This window comes from Ammodytes marinus (genome assembly GCF_949987685.1).
Source record: "Ammodytes marinus genome assembly, chromosome: 24".
NCBI classification, from domain to species: domain Eukaryota; kingdom Metazoa; phylum Chordata; class Actinopteri; order Uranoscopiformes; family Ammodytidae; genus Ammodytes; species Ammodytes marinus.
In genome coordinates, this window is record NC_137228.1 from 3,507,362 (window position 1) to 3,531,976 (window position 24,615).

At 41.6% G+C, this 24,615-nt stretch overlaps 1 protein-coding gene across 2 annotated transcripts in view; it reads right to left on the minus strand.

Moving 5' to 3' along the window:
• Positions 1-293: 293 nt before the first annotated feature.
• Positions 294-24,615, minus strand: part of LOC307270069 (anosmin-1-like) — a 30,322-nt gene continuing 6,000 nt past the window's right edge. Inside the window, exons 3-14 of one of the 2 annotated variants that reach the window (XM_080053208.1) lie at positions 19,478-19,543; positions 18,489-18,711; positions 18,000-18,184; positions 17,266-17,395; positions 16,723-16,928; positions 15,043-15,169; positions 14,279-14,383; positions 13,278-13,366; positions 12,670-12,850; positions 9,130-9,359; positions 3,609-3,750; positions 294-3,065 (exon numbers count right to left, since the gene is read on the minus strand). In XM_080053208.1, coding sequence (XP_079909334.1) covers positions 3,013-3,065; positions 3,609-3,750; positions 9,130-9,359; positions 12,670-12,850; positions 13,278-13,366; positions 14,279-14,383; positions 15,043-15,169; positions 16,723-16,928; positions 17,266-17,395; positions 18,000-18,184; positions 18,489-18,711; positions 19,478-19,543 — 1,737 coding nt within the window. In that variant the 3' untranslated portion in view covers positions 294-3,012. Of the gene's footprint in view, positions 3,066-3,608; positions 3,751-9,129; positions 9,363-12,669; positions 12,851-13,277; positions 13,367-14,278; positions 14,384-15,042; positions 15,170-16,722; positions 16,929-17,265; positions 17,396-17,999; positions 18,185-18,488; positions 18,712-19,477; positions 19,544-24,615 lie in introns of both variants that reach the window. The other variant, XM_080053207.1, reaches the window with a different exon arrangement.

Below are 24,615 nucleotides of genomic sequence, written 5' to 3' on the forward strand. Positions count from 1 at the left end.
GGACCGTTTACACCTAAGTATACAGAAAAAATAAGGATTTTTTTTTTTAAACTTCCGTGTCGTTTGAAAAGACGCAATGCATTGTGGGGGCGGTTGAGTAGGAAAAGTAAACCTATCAATCCATACACAAAAATCTTCCCAGAAGTAAGTACTCATTCGGGCATTTCTCGCCTACATAAACTCGCATACACAACCACAAAAGTCATAATGAGTATGAGTAGGATGTTGGTCGGGCTTTACCAACCCAGCCAAACAATAAGGAAATAAAAAATGGCGCAGGATTTTACACGGAATTTATCTTTAGTTAGAAAAAAAAAACATCTTTGTACAGGGGTCTCAAAAAGGCTGAGCACACACACATACACAGGACAGATGTGTTTACAAGTTTACAGTATGCACTCAAATATACCACCATTAAATAAATACAGACACACATTTTATACAGATATTTACAGAGTACAGGGAGAGCCTACACGTCATTTACTACACAACTAATCTCGAGCAGGGAATTCATTTTTCAGAAAAAAATATCCTGGAATTTACCCACTCAATGACAGTGACTATTGACATTTAGGTGTTTGCATGCATTTTCAGGGCAGGGTAACACACCTAGAAGGTAATTAAAGGAACTAGGTTGACACTAGAGGTGGAACCAGAATCACAGCATTGCTTAAAGGTGAAGTAAGCGGTTTATTTATGTTAATATAAGTGTTAAATCGCTCTTTATTCATACAGTGATCACTTACATAATGTGCGCGTTTCATAAAGCCGGTCTCTCAGTCAGCTGCTCTGCATGTAATCGGCAAATAAACTTATTGGAGGATCCCGAAATTTGTATCCAATCAGAAGAGAGAACGCTACAAACAGACAACCGTCTCACTCATAGGTCTCACTGCCGGTGCACGTGCAGAGTGACAGATGGGTGAATGTTTATGCGCCTACAATGGCGGAGCAGGTAAAAATCCTTCCCAATGTCTGTTTTGATGGTTTTTATCATGTTTTATCACACTTATGGATCTGAGATGATGCTAGATAACTCGCTGCTTGAAGACCGCAGTGCATTAATGTGGTGACGTAGGGACGAGGGAGGGGACTGCTAACTGCAGTCACTGACAGTAAGTTAGCTAAACTGACCATTCCTCTTACTGAACCTTTAAATATGATTTGATCAGAATGAATATTTAAATTTGGCTTATTATTTTTTGCAATTTAATACATTATCTGCTTTGCTTACATTGAAAATTGGGAAAATATGAGATCTTCGGCCGGCATTACGTTATTACAGTATCCAATCCATATTCTTTTTTAAATCAAAACATTTAAAGTGAACAGTTTAGAAAATAAAATGATCAACCTTTTATCTATATTATACTGTATATCATAGAAAAATTCCCAATTTTTTTAAACACAATTCATACCCAGGATATTAAGTATAATAATATTGGCCTAAATGCTGATTTAAAAATTTAAAAATTTAAAATTCTCTCTTAGCAATGTAGTGGTCAGGAATTCTCTATAATGACACGCATTGCCTTTCTTTGGGCAACATGGAAACGTATATGCTTTTCAGTAGGCAACAGAAGGGAGAATTTTAGGTTGGGTGACCATTTTTTTTCACTGAATAAAAATGAAATATTTGGCGATGCGATGCCAACATTAATGTGGATTGCACATACTTGATCGAACAGCAGGCCAGGTTTCTGTCAATGTTTAGATTAGTTGGAATTTTACGAATGAGACGGGGGGGACGCCCTACCAACTGAGCTAAGGGCGCCCCCCCTAATTTCCCATTCTTTCTGACTAGAAGGGGCAATACATGTATATTCAAAGGCCGGTTTGCACTCGGAAAAACAACATAAAATCAAATTGGTTCCCTCATTTTCCTTTTTTTGTTTGTTTTCAGAATGGATATGGATCGAAACGGACGATATACGGATTAACCCTTTAGTTGACGTTTCATTCACTTCCTTTGGTGTGAAACAACTGTCGGTGCAATCACACGTTTCACTGGTTAGCTTTCTGGCGCTACTTTAAAAATACAAAGTTCTAACCGTCGCCAAGCCTAACGTGAATCAAATTGTTCTAGCTATTATATCTACATATCATGTTGCACACTCGCATATCATACACTGAGATTTCTCTATCAGCTGGGTGGCAAAGGGAACTTCGTTAAATGGTTGTACCTTGTACGTTTTAAGAGTAATACAATAAAATGAACCATTAGTCCTAAAGAGCATGTTGGAATGTATATGGTGTTGCCCAAGCTCCAACCTCAGCGATTTTTACCAGCATCCAATAAGGAAGTGACCACAACTGTAGTAACCGGAAGTGCCACTAGGGGGGTGGTACCAAGACTGAGCCATTTTTCTTTGACTCACTTGTTAGACAGTTTCAAAGTCTTATTAAACCTATTTACAGCCTGGTCCACAAAACCATTCTAGTCTGTATGTTTAGGTCATATCTCCATGACAACACTGAGGGGGGTGAATTTTTTCGGACCACGCTAGTTTTTATTTTATCGGAGGTTAAAATGTATTGGCGCGATCTCTTGAGTGACAGCTCTCCGCCCGTTGTCCCTCACTTTGCCTCGGAGGTATACTACGTCAGCTATCTCCCTCCCCCTCACAAAATGGCGACGCGCACAAACCAGGATTATTGGATGCCGTGTGAATAACTGAGGTCAGCCCGGATGCTACATCCATATTATTTACTATCTATGGTGTTGACTGATGTAATGTTAACAGTGACACCTCTGTATTACTAGTGTAATCCAATGAGACAATGCCCCATAACTAGCTGAATATTGCTATTGCTACTATACTGTGATTGTGTGTAGTGTGATACCAATCCCAGCAGCTTTAACATGGCCAGCTCAATCCATATAGGGAGATATTGCATTGAAGAGAATGAAGTGTAAGTTAGAATGCATAATGGTGAAGCTGGTCGAAGGCTGCACTCGTCATCAATTGGCTGGAGACTTTGAATTGGAGCTGTACGATTGGCCGTCAGTGTTCAGTGCCGCTCGATCATTGGCTGTTTGTGGTGATGCCTCGACAGCTTGGGTCCTGGGTCAGAAGAGACAGGACATGTACACACGTTATGACAGCAAAGAGGAATACTGTTTGGTTAAGGCAATTAAACAAACATACACACAATCTTCCCGGAAGTAAGCACTCATCCGGGGCATTTCTCGCCTACACAAACTCGCATACACAACCACAACATACTCAAATTGACGTCAAAATGAGTTTGAGTAGGGTGTGAGTAGGGCTTTTCGAACAAAGCCTTAGTCTTTTTCCTCTCTGTCCCTGCAATCCCCATACTTCTCTACTATTTAGTATGCCTGAAAAATATTTAGGATGTCCCAATACATGCATGTCAATTGTAGTATGCTGAAAAATCATAGTTGCCCCACTAACTCCAATAGCATTTTGGAGTATTTGTCTTTATTCTTGGCATTTCTCGACATAATGAAAAACAAATCTTCCTTATCTGATTTTCCTTTCTCTCCTGTGGCCCTAAAACTCTTCTGTACTTTAGTATGTAGTGTAGTAAAAAGAAAAAGTATGTGATTTGGAACGCAGGGTTTGATTTCTGTCATTGCTTACTGTGCTTGAGTGTGGTGTGTTGTCCCGGGGTTTGGAATGTTCTCGTGGTGGCGGGCCCTTCGCCCTGCGCTGTGATTGGCTGAACCTCCAGCCTGTAGAGAGAGGCTGGGTGGAGGCCGGACACTACCAGGACATTAGCGCTCTGAAAAAGACAGGAGGAAAGAAGGGTGAAATGTAGTGGAGAGTTTAACACACACCCTGCGTTCCGAATCGCATACTTTCTACTATTTAGTATGGTAGAAAAAAGATTTAGTATGTCCCGATTCTTGTGGCCAGATTTAGGATGGTTAGAAATACTACACCCGGCCAAGATTGTTAGTGTTGAAAACAGCATCCTATTTGGGCGATTCTGACCCACAATCCAGTGCGAACCTGAAGCCTCCATATGAAAACAAACAGGGATGCGACGGATATAAAAGCAAGAGGCAAGATCAAGGTGCAATGTTATGATGAAAAAAATAAGTAAAAGTATGTCCCAATAGTATGCCTACAGCATCCTAACTAGATTATTTTTATCGTCGGATGTAGTATGTAGAATAGAAAAAAGAAAGAGTATGCAATTCGGAACGCAGGGTAAATATTTTGACTGCATCCGTAACAATATAATGGCATAGTTAAAGCGGCTACGAGTAACTTTTAAATATCTTTTAAACAGCCTCATGTTTCCTCTCATAATCATAAATTACCTTTAACAGCAAACGAGACCATCAGTGCAAAGAAAGACGTTTTTATATAGTTTTTATTGCTGCATTTGATCTGGTCGTACACCCAGTCCGATTTTCGGTTCACGCGTGCATGCTCTATGGTCACATATCCGTATTGGTCACAGATTTCAGTGTGGCGCAGGAACGTGAATTGAGAAGCCTATCCCTCCTGGTGAGGGAAGGGGAGCGGGAGCCTTGTTTGAGACAGTTGTTTGTCGTCATAATGACTGATAACGGGGCTGAACCAAAAAAGAAAATGCAATGAAGAAAAGCTAAAAGTGAGAGTGATAGTCGGGCGGGAGGGCGTTGCCAAGAAACGTATACACAATTTCACGCAGCGAAACTAGACTGCAGTGTTTACTCCTAAATGAATGAGCGGTAGCCTACTAAAACAAAGTTTACTTTGCCTCACCAGCATCATCAGATGACCATTATTCATCGGAAATAGTCATTATTTATTTACAACATAAACACATTAGCTCATCATGATCCATACTAACTGCCATCTCTCGTTCATTCGCTTTGTGTGAGGACACGGGGACTCGTTCAGCTCCGTGAGAGGTGACAATGCATCAACTCATTGCAATCAGGTGTGTTTAGCACTTACTGGCATTAGTTGATGCTGTGTCACCCATAGACTCACGGAGCCGAAAAGAGTCCGGTGCCCTCACACTTTCAACACACGGACACGCACCATATTGCTTCCTGATTATTTGAATCCTGCACTCCCTGCACGAGCTACAAAACAGCTTCACGACAGCTGGCGTCGTAATAATACTACCGCTTTTGTTCAAAGGTGTCGCCAACGTGCCGACTTACTCGTAGTAGCTTTAACTGTACTGCTGTAAATGTTAAAAATGAAATAAAATTGAGGAACAGTAAATGAAAAACATATTTAAAAGCTAAAGAACATTACATTAGTTCTGTCTTTGAGTATTTTGCTCCAAAATAAATTGAAACTATTTTTAAAGTAATTAAGTGAACTTTAACTGGAGTTAGTTTTGCCACGAGGAACTTTGAAATATTTCCGAAACAGTCTAATTTTTCGCTCTGATGATCAAAAATTACGTGTCACAGCAAACGAGACCATCAGTGCAAAGAATGATCATTTTACATCGTTTTCTTTATGCCTTTTTCATGGGTATACACTCACCCAGGAACTACAGCTGGCGTAGTAAAATCAATATCCCTTTTGTCCAAAGGGGGTATTGATTAAGAATTAACAAAAACTTTTTCTCTGAGCACCTTTAAATATGGACAGCAGTTTGTCACCTTGTCATTATACATTATATACGTATAAGGCATATTAATGTTTGTGTAAGACTAGTTAAGGGATCTGAAGAATAAGCTTTAGCATAACTTGAGTCTCAAACCAATACAACCCTGCATTCCAATTCCTATACTTCCCTACTATTCAGTATGCCAGAAAAAGATTTAGGATGTCCCAATAAATGCAAGTCAATTTGTAGTATGCTGAAAAAACAGAAATGCCCCACTAACTCCAATAGCATTTTGGAGTATTCGTCTTTATTCTTGGCATTTCTCGACATAATGAAAAAAAGAATATGACCTATCTGATTTTTTTTCTCTCCTGTGGCACTAAAACTCGTCTGTACTTTAGTATGTAGTGTAGTAAAAAGAAAAAGTATGTGATTTGGAACGCAGAGTTTGTACTGTATATATCCAGGATCGCTCAAGGACAACCTGTGCTATGAGCCAACATTATTGAAACCACAGCCACACACCAAATGAAAATTAATCTTAGGATTTTTGGTAATTACTTTAGATCAGAGCATGTGCACCCAAGATGCTTCACTTCAGTCCACTGGCTTGTTTTTTAGCATTTTTAGCATTTGGCTAGCCTCAGCCCATAGACAATGAATAGAAGATATCTACCAGGTTGTATGATGATTGGACAATTGGTCAATGAGTTACTATGGGCCAAATTTCCTTCAAAAAATAAAAAGGAATGACATTTTTGCCAAGCTTTTTTTCTATTGATGTTTTTGGAGCGGGGTTTGGCCTCATCAGAGTGCATTGATGTATCTGGGGCCCCGCAAAGGGCTGCATACCAATATGAACTCACTTGCAAATTAGCAAAGCATCGATCACAGCTTACTATTAGCTGATTACTGCACAAGACGCTTTTTTTTTGGCAGTGATTATCAAGTTGTCAAATTTCAAATCAGTGGGATTCACAGTGTGGGTGGGCTGGCCCCTTTGAAGTTTCTATTTTTTTGGCCTAACTTTAGTTTTTTTCTTCTTTTTATGAAGTATTAATTGTACATCATTTTCCAGTTATGGGGCAAAACTGAAGGTCTCTAGCTCATTTCAGCATACTGCAAATAAAGCAACGGTTTAAGACGACACATACCCTGTGTTCCAATTCCCATACTTCCATACTCTTTAGGATGCCAGAAAAAGATTTAGGATGTCCCAATACCTGCACGTCAATTGTAGTATGCTGAAAATACAAAAATGCCCCACTGACTCCAATAGGATTTTGGAGTATTTGTCTTTATTCTTGACATTTCTCAACATAATGAAGAAAAAAAAATCTTCCTCATCTGATTTGTTTTCTCTCCTGTGGCCCTAAAACTCTTCTGTACTTTAGTATGTAGTGTAGTAAAAATAAAGAGTATGTGATTTGGAACACAAGGATAATAATAACCCAGGACAAACTAAGTTGGGTTCTACCGTTGTATTTTTCTACAACTCTGGGTTTTAACCCCGAAATAGAGCAACACATATGGGTCTACTCCTTTGGGGTTTGAAACTAATTGACTAACACACGATGTAAATAGTTACTGTAAACTCCTATTGGTTGGTTGGTGCAACCGAGTATTAAGATCAAGAGACAAATGTTGACGAGAAAATATTCGTAATTTCTTTACAACAAAAAAAAAATGTGAAAGCAAGATAAAGGCATCATTTAACGAGAAAATAAATCATAAAAACAGTCAAAACATTTTAACCTGTAAGCTTCATTCTCATAATATTGAGCTACGATTATATCATATCATTTTGGTCATTTGTTTAGCCCTGACATTCTGGCGTAGGAAGCTCTCAAACTCGGGGAGAATTATACAGAGGACATACATGTTCCCTGCGTTCCGAATGGCATACTTTCTACTATTTAGTATGTAGAAAAAAGATTTAGTATGTCCCGATTCTTGTAGCTAGATTTAGGATGGTTAGAAAGACCCGGATGTCTACTACACCCGGCCAAGATTGTTAGTGTTGAAAACTGCATTCTATTTGGGCGATTCTGACCCATAATCCAGTGCTTACGTGAAGTGACATCACATCGATTGTGCCTCGAACAAACAGGGATGCGACGGATATAAAAGCAAGAGGCAAGATCAAGGCGCAATGTTATGACGAAATAAATAAGTAAAAGTATGTCCCAATAGTATGGCTACTGCATCCTGACTAGATTCTTTTTATGGTCAGATGTAGTATGTAGAATAGAAAAAAGAAAGCGATTCGGAACGCAGGGTATGAGTGGGTATGAACTAGGGTTGCTGAAATTTCCCGAAATGGCCCCTTTTCAAATCCCGGGATTTCAGAGCTCCTCACGGGATTTCCCGGGATTTCCCGTTGAAACCATTATTGCCCTTTAATACTACTTTAATGGGACTAAATCAATGCAAATAGATAAATAAATGCAGCAGAACAATGCTATATTACATCACGTTTTATTTCTACTTAAATAACATGAAGAAAAGCCATTCAAATTAGGCAAAATATTTTCCAGAAGATGCCTATTGAAAACGGTGTTTTTATGAAGAAAATACGAAAACAATTTCACAGAGGTTCAATATCAAAACATGGCCAAAAAACGGTGTTTGGCGAACAAATGTATTTCAAACAATCTATTTTTATTTCTATGAACGAAATCAGTTTAAATTGAATATTTTCCAAAGGATAGGCAAATAACAAAAAATGCACTACCGATTGCTCTTAACGTGTGAAATAAGACATGACAGAACTAACAGCCTATTCAAACTGACACGCTAAGCAAGATTACTTTCCAGCTTTCCTTTCTTTTATTTTCATGAAGTGTGACTTCAAGAGACACTGCTCAGCCTGTTTCTGAGCTTTGTCACGAACTGACCGCACACCGAGAACGCTCTTTCTTCCACGGACGTCGGCTGTATGGTGGAAAGTGCAGAGTAGAGCTGCTGCAGGTGTTTGGGTCGCTCTTTGGTTGCCTCGAAGAGCGCAAACTCGTTTGAAATTATTTTGTGGAGGTCATTCCCATACCTCTGGTCTGGCTCGGGACATTGCATGCAGTCATTAGCCTCGTTCGACTTGGAGCCGTCTTGCTCAGACCTGCGCAACTATGAAGCCCGTCTTGCTGAGCGCACAACAAAAATGCGGTGCGCTCAGCAAGCCGAGCGTCATAATTGCGCAGGTCTGAGCAAGACGGCGACATCTCTAACGAGGCTAATGACTGCCTGCTGCAGATGTGCAGTAAGGCTCTGGGTCATCGTCTGCTCGCTTGGCTCTGGCTGATACGCATATTCTTGGGTATCATCAGACTCTTCCTCGGACACAGCACTTTCAGTATTGTAGAGGCGCTGGTATTTCGTATGCCTGCCTGTCTAAATAATATTTAAAAATATATCCCCCCTCTAAAAAAACTAAAAAAAAAAAAAAAACGGGAGGACGGGTCCCGCGTCCAATTTCCGGTACTCCCGGACTGACTCATTTCACGGGAATCCCGAAATCCCGGGACCCGTCCAGCAACCCTAGTATGAACACACAGGCTAACCTTAGCCACATTCAACATGTATAAAACCATTAGCACTGACCGGGGGAAGGATTTGGGACTGGGATATGAGGCTGTGAGGCTTCTTCTTCTTGTTGTTCTTGTTGTTGTTGGTGTGTGTCTTGGTGGGGATGACCTCAGCCCAGGTTACCTGGTAACCAGTCAGTTGCTGGGGGGGCGGAGCCCAGCTAAAGATGGCCGTCATGTTCCCTCCTCTGATCTCGAAGGAAGCCGTGAGGTTGGCTGCCCTCACCAGGACCTTTGGAGGGGACGCTGCTTAAAGGGCAAGAAGCAAGGCAGGTTTATTCCTATAGCACAATTCAGACACAAGGCCCATTCAAAGGGTGCATGAAATACATCAAGATTAAAACTACGTCAAGTATATGATAGACATTAGAAAAGCGAATGAAAAATGTGAATAGAAATGAAACATTTAAATGGAAAGGAAACAGAAAAGTCTTCAAGTTTTTCTGGGAGTTTGTTCTAGATATGTGGAGCATAAAAACTAAAAGCTGCTTCTCCTTGTTTAGTCCTAACTCTGGGGGAACTGTAAGTAGACCTGTCCCAGACGATCTAAGGGCTCCGGACGGTTCATAACGCATCAGCAGGTCAGAAATGTATTTCGGCCCTCAACCATAATCCGTGTACCTTCCGTTCAATCCATATCCGTTTGGAAATCAAAACACGAAAAACGAAAAGTGACCTGTTTTTTAAATAATCATCCTCTCATCTACATTATATACTAAAACACGTTTTTATCCATTTTTAATCACAATTCATGACCAGGATATCAAATATGAGAATAATGGCCTAAATGTCAATTTTGAAAAATACATGTTTCAATTTAGTGAAAGAAGTGCGTGCGCACGCGTGTGTGTGTGTGTGCGCGCGCCCAGAGGCGAACTTAACCATTGCGCAAAGGTAGGCAATTTCCTTGGGTCTCATAATCATCTAATAAATGTTTGTTTTACTCTTCATTCATTAATCACCGATTACGTGCGGACGTCAGCATCGCACTGGGAACTGAAGGACACATCCTACATTATTGATAATGTTATTGATACTTGTGATCAGCTGAGGCATGGGCCCCAGTGCAGACAGCTGCATATGAAAGCATTTGTATTGGTTAGGTCCACGAGTGAAAATTGCGTCTGAGGCGATCGTCGTCTCTGTCTCTCTTTTTTCCCTGTCTTCACTTCACTTGTCGAGTCAAAGTGGGCAATCGCCCAGTTTAAGGGCGCGCGCGCGCGCGCGTCTGTGTGTGTGTGTGTGTGTGTGTGTGTGTGTGTGTGTCGAGGAAAGAAGAAACTTGTCTAGGCTATATTTTGTCCACGTTTAGGCTATAGGGTATCTGAATTGAGCTTTTTGTAAAATAAGGCTCTTGATGGTAGCCTTTGACAGACAATGACATAGCAGCCTTTGGCAGCCAGCCAAAATGTGTTTCCCCTCTCAATAAAGATTAAACATTTGGTGGTTTGTCCCGTTTTGATCTGGATCAACAGCTGTATGTCTGTCGCTGTTTAGATCATGCCTCGTTTCCTCTGAGCAGCACAGTTCGGTTCGGCACGGTTCGGCAGGGTTACCCTACTAGATCTGCCATGCGTTTCCACTACCGACAAGAGGCTTTAAGGCCAGGACACACCAGTCCGACTTGTTTCTACTTGTTCCGACTACGCAAAAAATAGTGTCGGCCGTTTCAGGAAGCTCCAGGCTTCCCGTCGCGGCCAGAGAACACACCAAACTGACTGCTGACTTTCCGTACGCTCTGTTGCTTGCGCGGGACGTAATGTCTCCATAACAGCAGGCGGCGCTAATCTGTATTGTGGCCCGAAAAAATACGAAAGCCGGAAATGATGGGACAGCTGTCTAGAGCATAAACATAGATAGAAATACGTATTTATATTTATGGACCATAAGATCACAATTTTTAGCAGAGAGTGTCGAGCATGGTGTCGAGCAGTCAACAAGGGTTGATGCATGTGAGTACTCTCAAAACGAAACGAACAAACACATTAAAACGATGGCTAGCTGTTGTTAGCTGTTTGTGCTACCCGCCTCACTTCCGGGCTTCACTGATTCGCTAGCCCTCCACCAATCAAATTGCTCCAAATGAAAGACGGTCGGCCGCCGATTGAACATGTTCAATCGGCTCAAAACAAGCCCGACGACCTCTACGTCGGCCGACGTCACGGCACACACCAAACAGATTCGTCTCCCGACCCCTTATCGACTCTACGACGGCGATTTTCGGGCTGGTGTGTCCTGGCCTTTAGCCTACTTAAAAGACGGAGATAGCCACGGTCAGAAAACAGTCTATGGGTCAGAGCCATCACGGCGCTGGCCGCACATAGCTCGTGGCATTGTGGCAGCGGGACACAGTTTAAACCGCTGACTAATAGGCTATAAATTATCATTTGGAACTTCAAAAATGAAAATACACATTTCTTACATTTTCTGTTTGTCTCCTTTCCCATTTTCGTATGTAAAGGGCGACATGGAAAATAAAAAATAAGACATGGCAATCAATTCATGTTTTACAGGCATATTTTGAATAAAACAGTCCGTTTTTTATTTTTTTAAATGAAACAAATAATTAAAAAATGAAATCAAACAGTTTTTTTCGTTTTTCGTGTTTTGATTTCCAAACGGATATGGGTTGAACGGAAGGTACACGGATTAACCATTTAGTGCTTTATTAACCAACATCAATATTTTGAAATCAATTCTTTGATTGTTTTGGATATTGAACGATTCTGTCTGATATCATAACTATTATACATTTCATTGTTGGTGGGTGATGTTATGTGTAAGGCTAGGAAGGCTTAAGCAACACAGCAATTCTAATATATGAATTTAGAAAATAATTTAATTTCGTCTTTATTTTGATAAAAAAAAAAAAAAAGAGCTAGTATGCACTGGTATACACATAACACAAAACAACAATAATTATAAAGTGTCATAAACAATATTTAAAAAATAAATGTAGTGTCTATGTCCCAAAAGGAGTGAGAGGAAGCCGGAGCTTATGTATTCCCACCCCTTGTTCATCTGCTCGTAATTATCTGCTATGAATGTATCAGTTTTAAACAACCATTTACATAATGCGCATTCAAATCATTTATATTTATACAATACTCTAATATTTACAAAAATAAACAAACCCTGCGTTCCAAATCACATACTCTTTCTTTTTACTACACTACATACTAAAGTACAAAAGAGTTTTAGGGCCACAGTAGAGAAAAAAAAATCAGATAAGGAAGATTTTTTTTTTATTATGTTGAGAAATGTCAAGAATAAAGACGAATACTCCAAAATGCTATTGGAGTTAGTGGGGCATTTATGTATTTTCAGCATACTACAATTGTCGTGCATGTATTGGGACATCCTAAATCTTTTTTTGGCATACTAAATAGTAGGGAAGTATGGGAATTGGAATGCAGGGAAACAAACTAAAACAAAGAAGAAACCCCAAAATCACTTATCCCAATTCAACCAGTGTAGCTATTATCACACTCAAAATAAGCTAGTGACTATAAACAGGGCGCTACATGCTACAAGCTACAGGCTGAGCTGGCCTCACCTTTCTCCCCAGGACAGGTGATGTGTTTGGGGCTCTTGGCTTGGAGGGCAGCGCAGGAGGGGGTAAAGAAGCTGGTGCTCTCCGACACAACAGCAGCACGGCTCCTCTTCTTGCCCACCGGCTGCACGATCACTTTGTACTTACAGGAGAACAGTAAGCCCTGAAGGCTCACAAAGCTTTTCTACATCACAGAAAGAAAAAAAAAAAAAATAGTTTGAAAAAATACATAAAGATAGAAAATGTTTGAACATGTCTTGGTCTTGGTAGTAAAAACAAGGGCTGGAGACTGATTTTTATTTATTTATTATATTTATTATTATTATTATTATTATTATTATTATTATTATTATTATTATTATTATTATTATTATTATTATTATTATTATTATTATTATTATTATTATTATTATTATTATTATTATTATTATTATTATTATATGATTAATTATGTTTTGACATTCAACACAGTGACTATGTGGTCCAAGGGCGAGACAACATTGTTTTTTCAAGCACTGGTCAATTTTAAAGCATAAATCAGAGGTCCAACTTGTACATATTGGGTGTTAATTTGACTATAGCCTTGTCCGGTATTCATTCTATTGGGTTACCTGTGTGCTTATCTTCTCCATGGGTCTGGTCTGGTTGTGTCCACAGTACTCCGGTGCCCACTGCACTCTGTAGAACTCTACTGATGGATCTACACACAAACAACAAGAGAGTGCAACACTGCCATTTAACAGCAGCTCTACAACAATGATCCACTTAAAGGAATACTTCACCCATACGGAACCGGCGTTCTATCATTATAAAATCACCATAATAATATAATGAATGAGGTTTTTCTTCCCTGAGTCTTCCCTCAGTCTTCCCTTGGCCCAGCTGTCCTGTTAATCCTAACCCTACATTTTTCTTACTGTGACATCACAGTAAGAAAAATGTAGGGTTAGACAGTGAGACCATAAAACACTCTTTCTGCCTTTTCTCAGGCTAGGATGAACCAATTTAATTTTTTTTGCACATTTATACTAAATAGGATCTCCGAGTTCAATACACCTTCATATTACAACCGGTGAAGTAGGTCTTTAAAGGAATAGTTCAACATTTTATAATTCTAAGCTCTTTTAGCCTCACTCTCCGGCTCAAGAAATAGGCGACAGAAAACCGTTCCAGTAACTGTGCGTGCATTTTTGATATAGTAAAGGGCAAAGCGGGTAGGGCGGTCGTCCACTGGAATGCAGGGTCGATAGTTCGATCCCCCGCCAATGTCCAAGTGTCCCTGGGCAAGACAACGAACCCTAACTTGCTCCCGATAGTCAGCTTGCACCCTGCGTGGTAGCTGCTGCTATCTGTGTGCGATTGGGTGAATGTGTACAAAACAATGTAAAGTGCTTTGGGTCTGCGAAAAACCAGGGAAAAGCGCTATATATGTGGAGTCCATTTACCATTCAGGTTAGCTTAGCTCGAACACTGGTAGTCAATGGGAGTTGGTCAAAAGATACACTTTACAACATCACTACCACTGCTCAAGCAATCCTTAGTGGATCTTGGCCAGAGCGGGTCGGAGCGGTTTGGTCCGGTCCGGTTATTTTGGCTTTCCATTAGTACGTACCCTTGCTGCTCTGCCAGTACACGTGAACCCTCAGCTGTCCCTCCTGGTAGAAGGGCGTGCCCACATCCAAAATGTCTCCCGGGTTTTTAGGAGCGGCGCTAGGGGCTGGAATACAGAACGATATAAACATAAGATACAGCGCTATGCTACAGTACAGTCAGTTCATATAGGATTAATACATTCACTTCCATTCATTTTATAACAGTTTATTCACTCATTCTCCCCTCTGAAAGTTAGCAGTATTCATTCCTTTTGAATTTTTCAGATTTCATAAGCCAGTCTCTTTGAAAGAAACACTTTGGCATTTTGCATTACGGCTAACACGTTTAATATATTAATATTCAATAAAAGTTTTTTTCAATACTCTGAACCACAAAAATCTCAACATATAAAGCACTTACATCAAATAAACTTTCCATACTCATTCTTAGCACTATACTAAATGTTATTACCCAATGATTTTTGAAAATGGAACACCTGGTTAGATAGTTAGATATTGCCATCATGCATATTCATTCACAATCACATTTCTGAAAAATGTGCAATACAAAAAACTATTGTTTTAATGTAAGTAATTAAACTTGCAAAGTATCGTTATGATATCTTTAGTAAAAAAAAATGTTACCCTATTCAACCGCAGTCTCACCAAGTATACTGGGGTTTGTAGCAAAAATTCGGCATATTTTTCTTGCACATGTGACAAGGTTATCAGGCCGAAATTCATAATTCAGAAGTCTTTTTTGTGATGAAGTACAAAGACATACTGTGCTGTGTAGAGAAGTGTAGTATGGCCCTGGGTCCTCTGAGTTGAGTCTGACCCCAGTAGGAGACAGCCTGCACCTCCACACTGTAACTCCTGTTAGCACGCATACTGTCCAACTCCACCTGGGTCTACACACACACACACACACACACGCACGCACACACACGCACGCACACACACACACGCACGCACGCGCACACACACACACACACACACACACACACACACACCAACGTTTGACATCTTACATCTGTATTGTACAATATTTTTAAAAAGGTACAGTGTGTAATATATTACTATTATATTTAGGAGCATGTAGTGGTGAGATACCAGATGTCAACGCTCCCTTGCTAACCCCTTTACAGACGAATTTACAGAAGCTACGGTGGCCTTCAAAGACAAGAAGCTAGTTACTAAAGATGGCATCACCCACCACTGCATCAAGTCTTTCCACAATATCAAGTGATGAGGTGAAGATGTATTTAGTTATTTATTCTATAGTACTTCTTCTTCTTCTTGGTCTTCCAACAGGTGCATTTCCCCAGGACGTTCACTATATATAACGCGTAAGGCCGTTAAGTTTGTCCATTCTGTGCTACTGTATAAACATGGCGGTGCAACATAGCGGCCTCAGCGCCCCGCTCCTATGTAGATATACTGTAAAACGCTCATTCTAAAGGTAATACATTTTTTTGAAACCATTATACACCAATTCAAACGTAGTTACGAATATTATAGCACATTTTCTACCAAGTCTATTCTGAAAAAATGCCAATCAACTCTACACACTGCACCTTTAATTAAATAGATTTTTTTTAACAAGAGTGAACTAAAATGGCTTATTTTGTATTAGGTTGTGTTCGAAAAGCCCTACTAAACGTCCTTTTCATACTCATTTTGACATCAATTTTAGTATGTGACGGTTGTGTATGCGAGTTTGTGTAGGCGAGAAATGCCACGATGAGCCCTTACTTCCGGCAAGATTTTGCGTATGGATCGATAGGTTACTTTTCCTACTAACCCCACAATGCATTGCGTCTTTTCAAACCACACAGAATGTCTTCTTTAAAATTCTTTATTGCTTCTGTATACGTCAGTGTAAACGATCCGGCAAACCTCGCATACACAATCGACTGCTACAGTATGTAGTATGTACATGTTGAGTATGTAGGAGGGGAGGATGTTAGTATGGCTTTTCGAACACAGCCCCAGTCAAATTTTCCTAACTCTCACCCTGCGTTCCGAATCGCATACTTTCTACTATTTAGTATGGTAGAAAAAAGATTTAGGATGTCCCGATTCTTGTGGCCAGATTTAGGATGGTTAGAAGTACCCGGATGTCTACTACACCCGGCCAAGATTGTTAGTGTTGAGAACAGCATCCTATTTGGCCGATTCTGACCCATAATCCAGTGCGAACCTGAAGTGACATCACATCAACGGAGCTTCCATATGAAAACAAACGGGGATGCGACGGATATAAAAGCAAGAGGCAAAATCAAGGCGCAATATTATGATGAAATAAATAAGTAAAAGTATCTCCCAATAGTATGCCTACTGCATCCTAACTAGATTATTTTTATCATCGGATGTAGTATGTAAAATAGAAAAAAGAAAGAGTAAGCGATTCGGAACGCAGGGTCATTTTCATAGCACTCTTACGTATATGTCAGCCCCTCACCTCTCTGACTGTCTTCCTCCTTTTGGTGGCTGATGAAGCAGAGGGCTGAGCTAGGGCCGTCCAGCTCCAGCTCACCTTGTAGTGGTGAATGGGGACATCCAGGTCTGTGGGCATTTTCCACTGCAGCCTAGCCCCCACCGCACGCCCGGGGCCAAAGCTAATGTTAGCCACTGTTAGCTCAGAGGGAGCGGGTGGGCTGGAAGGGTCTGGTTGGGACGGACACACACAGACACACAGACACACACACACACACACACACACACACACACACACACACGCACACACACACACACACACAGTCACAGGCTGATTGCACACACTACACTATACAAGTTGTATCTAGAACACATCTGATAGGCTATATGTACAGTCAGTACTTGTACTATTTCTAGTAACACAAAAGTGGTTCTATACTTATTAGTAGGTATTATGCATGAATCACCAGAATGACAAAACATTTGACAACACTTAGGGTGCTTTCAGACACACACACACACACACACACATACACACACACACACACACACACACACACACACACACCTCGTCTGGCGTGGATGTGTCTGCTTGGCGTGGTGAAACCTCTGGTCCCGTGCGTGTTGACGGCCGCCACTCTAAACTGGTACCAGCGCCCGGGCCGGATGTCAGACAGTCTCACTGCCTGCTCCGTACTCTGACAGACAGGAACACATCAACACACTGCTGTTAGCGACACACAAAAAAATTGCATACTTTCTACTATTTAGTATGGTAGAAAAAAGATTTAGGATGTCCCGATTCTTGTGACCAGATTTAGGATGGTTATAAAAGACCCGGAAGTCGTACTACATCCGGCCAAGAGTTTTTGTCCTGAAAACAGCATTCTATTTGGGGGCAATTCTGACCCATAATCCAGAAGCATATTTTTCCATCTAATCTAAGAGAAAATTCTAGCTAAAGTATAAGGTGGTAGGATGTCCTAGATTGAAAGGTGGCCGACCAGTAACCATGAGGTCGCTGGTTCGATCCCCGGCACCGGACAGGAGAGTGTTAGTTAGTAAAACTAGTAGTGGCTGGTATTACGTCTACGGTGCCCACCATCTCTACCATTGTGTCCTTGAGCAAGACACTTAACCCCAAAACTGCACCAGTGGCGCTGTACTACGGCTGACCCTGCGCTCTGACCCCCTCCGAAGTGTGGTAACTTGAGAGGGGGATACGCGGAAAGACATTTGAATGAAACCAACCATTGACTAATAAAGTAACTTAACTTAAAATGACATAGTGCAGTAAGCTACCTGTGCCACCACCTGCCAGGAGGTGGCAGTGTCCTCACTGGGCTGGATGCCATAGTTCCATCTCCTCTGAAGCACATAGACCACGGGTTGGGCCGAGATGTTGAAGCGTGAGGACCAACTTACGGCCAGCGGACCGGAGGAGAGCTCCTCAATCGACAGCTCTTTCCTGGGCTTCAGGGGAGCGCCTAGGGGGGTGGGGGGGAGGTAGCATTATAGCATAGCATAGCATTATACTGTTATCAAGACATGGAATACACTACATCCAATGTAGAGCAGGATATAACTGAGGGATTGATTTGTGAACACATTCTGGTTGTGTTTATATATCCAGCTCTGGGAAAGAAATGAAGAGACCACTCCAAATATTCAGTGTCTCTCGTTGTACTATTTATAGGCATATGTTTGAGTAGAATGAACATTTTGACAGACAGACAGACAGACAGACAGACAGACAGACAGACAGACAGACAAGACAGAATAGACGCTAACCCTTGTAGAGGTCTTTGGGGGCCTGGCAGGTGTGTCCACAGCCGTTGTCGCAGCACTTCTTCTGGGCAGAACAGTCCGTGTCTCGGTCGCAGCTCTCCACGCAGGCGGCCGCGAAGCCGCTGGCCCTGTCCGGGGAGGGACACACCCCCTGCTTCACCGCGAGCACACCCTGGAGGAACTCACAGCTGGTCACACACTCCCACTGCTTCTTGGGAAACACCCGCTAGAGGTAGGGAGAAGAGGGGGGAAAGGGGAGTTTATTTTTTCAAACCTATTTATACAGGTAAATCCCATTGAGACCGGAGACTCCCCCCTAGTTCCAATTACCATACTTCCCTACTATTTAGTATGCCAGAAAAAGATTAAGAATGTCCCAAAACATGCACGTCAATTGTAGTATGCTGAAAATACATAAATGCCCCACTAACTCCAATAGCCTTTTGGAGTATTCGTCTTTATTCTTGACATTTCTCAACATAATGAAAAAAAAACTTCCTTATCTGATTTTTTTTCTCTACTGTGGCCCTTAAACTCGTCTGTACTTTAGTATGTAGTGTAGGAAAAAGAAAAAGTATGTGATTTGGAACGCAGGGTCTTTTTCAAGGGAGACCTGTCCCCATTCACACGCTACCATTCACATACAGATGGAAGGTTAACTATCGGGAGCGATTTAGGGTTCATGGTCTTGCTCAGGGACACTTGGACATGTGGCGGGGGGAGACGGGGGATCGAACCACCGACCCTGTAGTTGAGGGTCGACCGCGGCCGCCCCATACACTTCGCCACCAGTTCAATTAGTTTGCCTTTGACTGGTTCTTTTTTTTTTAGATAGATAGATAGATAGATAGATAGATAGATAGATAGACAGACAGACAGACAGACAGACAGACAGACAGACAGACAGACAGACAGACAGACAGACAGACAGACAGACAGACAGACACACACACACACACACACACACACAGAATGAGTGTGTGGCTGTGTACCTCACAAAGCTCCCTGCAGTTGCTCTTGCTCCTCATCTCCCATGAGTCTTTGCATGGCTCCAAGCACTGTGGAAGGAGAGGCAACGAGTGAGTACAACGAGAAAGACCACAGTCACATGTATACGCACAGGTCGGGGTCAATCTAAAATGTATTCTTTATTTAAATGTTTTAAACTTCCAATGTCTCTTTGGAGATTGCATCGCAGTATGCGGTATATATACAGTATGGAACTTTCTTCTATCTTTCAACACGCACAACAGTTCACAGTAGCATACAGCTATCATATCTGGGAGGTAATGTCAGTAAATTAGACTAAAATACAATGTCAGGTTCTCTTGAAAACGTCCTCAAAATACATTGATGTCCTTAATGGTACCTTGAAGTCCAAGAAGAACACTGACAATGTGCTCCCCCATCTTGTTAGCTGTTTTATCCATATAGTCAAAAAGAGAGTGTGGATATTACCCAAGTACATATGTAAATGCACACTTAAAAATGGGGAAAAATGGCTAATGAAAGTTGTCCTGCGTCACTGGAGCGTGGGCACCAATTAAGGGCACACTGATTGTAATTTCATGCTGTAGTGAGAAACAATGGGGGGGTGGGTGGCAATGTACAGCACATTCACAAGGACACACTAAAGTTGCGGAAAGTAGGAGAAAGCGCTGCATACTATTACTCAACTCTGAGCAAACTTATCAAGTGATGAGGTGAAGTTGTATTTAGTTATTTATTCTATTCTTCTTGGTCTTCCAACAGGTGCATTTCCCCAGGACGCCCACTCTATATAAAAACGCATAAGGCCTATGGAGTTGACACAGACATTTGATCATGCAATGTAATTCAATCCTTGGCCCCATAATAAAGTATCTGGAGATTCTTCTAAATTGCCATTGAGACTGAGCCATTGATGTGAACCACTCCTGTGTATGAGTGGAGAGGTGGGGGGGGGGGTGTAAAGGTGTTGCTAAGTGGTCTACACACACACACACACACACACACACACACACACACACACACACACACACACGCCACACACAGTGCACAGTTGAGTAGATATATCTCGGTGCTCTGTGACGGTGACTCCTTGAAGCATGTCTGATAGCCCTGTGCTAGGCCTGCCATGTCCCATCTCCCCCCTGCTTGCTCCGGGGGCCAACAAATCCAGCCTGACGTCCCTATATATATCCGGCCGCGTGCCATTTCCCCGTTGTGTCACCACCACCACAGCAGTCTAGTTAGTTTTCCGCTCCATTTCAAGCTCAAATCAAGCATTCCATCAACTGCCTTTACACCGTGAGTACAGCTGACTGGGGCTGAACTTTTAGTGATGTGGTTGGAGGGGGGGGGAGCGATTTGTTAAAAGAACCTCAGTCCACCCACTGGTAAAGCAAAGACGACAGACGATATTTTTTGGTCCGAGCGGTTAGAATTTAGCGGTAAATTGGAATATATTTTTTTGTGTGTGGTTGTGTGTGTGTGTCTGTCTGTGTGTGCGTCTGTGTGTGTCTGTGTGTCTGTGTGTGTGTGTGTGTGTGTGTGTGTGCGTCTGTGTGTGCGTCTGTGTGTGTCTGTGTGTCTGTCTGTCTGTCTGTCTGTAGGTGTGTGTTTGTCTGACATTGTGACCGCAGATAATTGAGCGAAACAACTTGCTGTGCGTGCAGAAAGCTCTTGTCTTGGTAGTGTTCTGCCGTTTGATTGGCTGCCCAGACAAACCCCCCCTCAAGAGAGCAAAACACACAGATTGTCTCCGGGCTTCCTGTTTCAAAACGCTCACACACACACACACACACACACACACACACACACACACACACACACTGTCTTTGAAAGTCTTCCAAAACCTTTAGACATACATAGACCAAGACGTAAAATCACAATTTCACAAGGAACATTTTTATAATACGTCTGACGGTGTGTGAGTTCTTAGCCTGGAAATCCAGACCCACATCTAGAGCCTATACCTTCCTAACTCAAGGCACGGCTCCTACTCGTGCATTTCAAATACCACTGCACGTGATTGGATAGCACTACAACCAATCAGAGCAATGAACAAGGTGACGTATTAAGCCTCGTTCGTTTAGCGAACAGCGGGGGTTAACTGGTAAATTAAACTTTTGCCGTGGTCGGTCGGCAAAACAGAACCTTCCTCTTTCTTGCTAATGAAAGATTTGAGTGCTGTCTTCCAAATCCCATATCAGAAAGAACCATTTCGTTGGTAAGTCAGAATTCTCCAACAACGAGTTGTGCGAGGAGAACTGAAATAAATGGCTCCCAGTCAAACATCACAACGAGGCTGTAGTAGGGAGTCTTCAAGTCCACTTCAATGACTGCTAAGTGCTACTGAAGGAAGGTTGTCACAACACACACTCAATGCTCATTTTTCCTTGGTTTGCGAGCTGAGAGGCCAGTGTCAGTGCATGTCCCTCCTTTTTAAGGAGCTGAATTGAAGCGAACTGTGTGGGAGTGTGTTGCTTATCAACTGTGGCACTTTGCAAAATGGCTGCCTAGATGAGATAGTGACAGAAGGGTCAACAAGCAATGGCTGTGTTCGGAAAGCCATACTCACGTCCTTCCTCCTACATACTCAACATGTATATACTCCGTACTGTCTACTTAACAATCGATTGTGTATGCGAGGTTCGTCGTACCTTTTACACTGAAGTATACAGAAGCAAAAAATATATATTTTTTTTTAACTTCCGTGTCGTGTTCGAAAAGACGCAATGCATTGTGGGGGCGGTTGAGTAGGAAAAAAGTAACCTATCGATCCATACACAAAATCTTCCGGGAAGTAAGTACTCATCCGAGGCATTTCTCGCCTACACAAACTCGCATACACGACCACAATAAAATGTACGTCAACATGAGTATGAGTAGGACGTTAGTAGGGCTTTTTCCAACACATCCCCGGTCCATGATTGAGAAGTGTCCGATAAGATGAAAGAGCTTTCAGTGGCAATCCTTCAGAGAGAGCCTGTCAACATAGTGTGTGTGTGTGTGTGCTGACAGACTCCACATCTACATGTAAAGGCCTGCTGCTGATGCTACTATAGTGTACACTGATGTGAACATAAGTGCACACAGGACCAATACAATCTGCTCTGAAGTATAGTGCAATGTAGTATGCTCCAGAGGAATGCATTGGTTTCGCACTGCAACAGCCACTCATCTCGCAATTAACCACCCAGGAGTGCAATTCGTATATAGGTGGTAAGTGGTAGAGCGGGTCGGTCACTGATCGAAGGGTTGACAGTTCGATTCCCGCCCTGCCACGTGTGTCATGGTTGTTGTGTCCTTGGGCAAGACACTTTACCCACCTTGCCTCGTGTGAATGTCGATAGTTCGGTGCTATCGGAGTATGAATGTGTGTGTGAATGTTAACGTAGGAATGGGAACAGGTCTCCCTTGAAAAAGAGTCTCCGGTCTCAATGGGATTTACCTGTATGAATAAAGGTAGAGAATAAATGCCAGGTAAAAATGACTTAAGATGGCATCATCCACCACTGCCTCCACAATATCAAGTGATGAGGTGAAGATGTACCTAGTTATTTATTCTATAGTACTTCTTCTTGGTCTTCCAACAGGTGCATTTCCCCAGGACGCCCACTCTATATGTGTAAGGGCGGTAAGTTTGTCCATTCTGTGCTACTGTACAGTCATGGTGGTGCAACATGGCGGTGTATGTAGATATAAAAGTCCCATTCTAATTTAATAAAAAATATGAATTTTACAAGAGATTATACACTAATCAAAACATACTTATGAATATTATATTATATTATATTATATTATATTATATTATATTATATTATATTATATTATATTATATTATATTATATTATATTATATTATATTATATTATATTATATTATATTATATTATATTATATTTCTTCCAAGACTGTAAAATGCCAATGAAGATTCAGTTCCGATTTAGGCAGAGCTGTTTGTTACAATCACTCTCCTAAATCACATTATTTTTTTATTTATTTTTTTATACTATACTTCATTCCGGTTTGCATACTGCAAAATGCAATTGGAAGTTTAAGTACACCTGGGTATTTTTGATCGTTCACTGAAACACCAATCAAAAGAGCCATGTAAATGCACTCACTGGCCTGGATATCTCATTTTAATAGCTTTTAATGACGCAACCGGGGAGACAGCTAATGCGCTAACATGTCAGTGCGATTAGCCATCACTGCCATCGCGTGGTTACCAAACTGAGAGGCTGCTAAATCTACATTGCTCAACAGGAAGACACAATATATTCCTGGGGGCCATTTTAAATATCTTCAAAAAATAACCGGAACTAAGTAGTCTATATGTAATATGGTCAGGGAGAAGCTTGCCAAGCGTGTATACTATCCATCAACATAGGACTCTTTTATGTGCGTATGATGTATGATCTGGGAAAGTGCTTGAGTGTACAGTGTGCCGAGAAGAAAGAGTCAAGTCTGGTGATGTATGGCTGGAGCTGAGAAAGATGGGCTAATAACCACAACAGCGCACAAGCATGAATCAATACATGTTTACACACAGATACACACACACACATGCACACACACACACACACACACACACACACACACACACACACACACACACACACAGAGCGCACTGTCACTGGTGCCGCATGTGGGCTAATTTATTGCCACGCAAATACACACACACACATAGAAAAGAACATGTGTGCCTGCAGAAATGCATCCAGGCAGGACACACACACACGCACACACACACGCACACACACATATGCACACACACACGCACGCACGCACGCACACACACACACACACGCGCAAAAGTGTAGTGATTTATTGCACTGGAAAACAATAGCGGTCTCACGTGCCTCCCTATCTTTACTGATGAGCTATAGGAAACTGTGTGATCCAGGTCTGTGCATGATAGCAACACACAGCACAGTGCTGCAGCCATGGACAGGTGTATAGAAACTGCAACCAGGCTGCTTGAAAGTGCGTCCATATTGTTTTTACATTTTTACGGAACGATTTTAAATTGGTTCAGCATGTAAAAGAACATAAAGTGACATTAAGATGATCTGCTTTCTTGGGTTCCATTTTCGGACACGTCAAAATAGAGGAAATCAGCAATGAATATGTGATGGTAGTTGG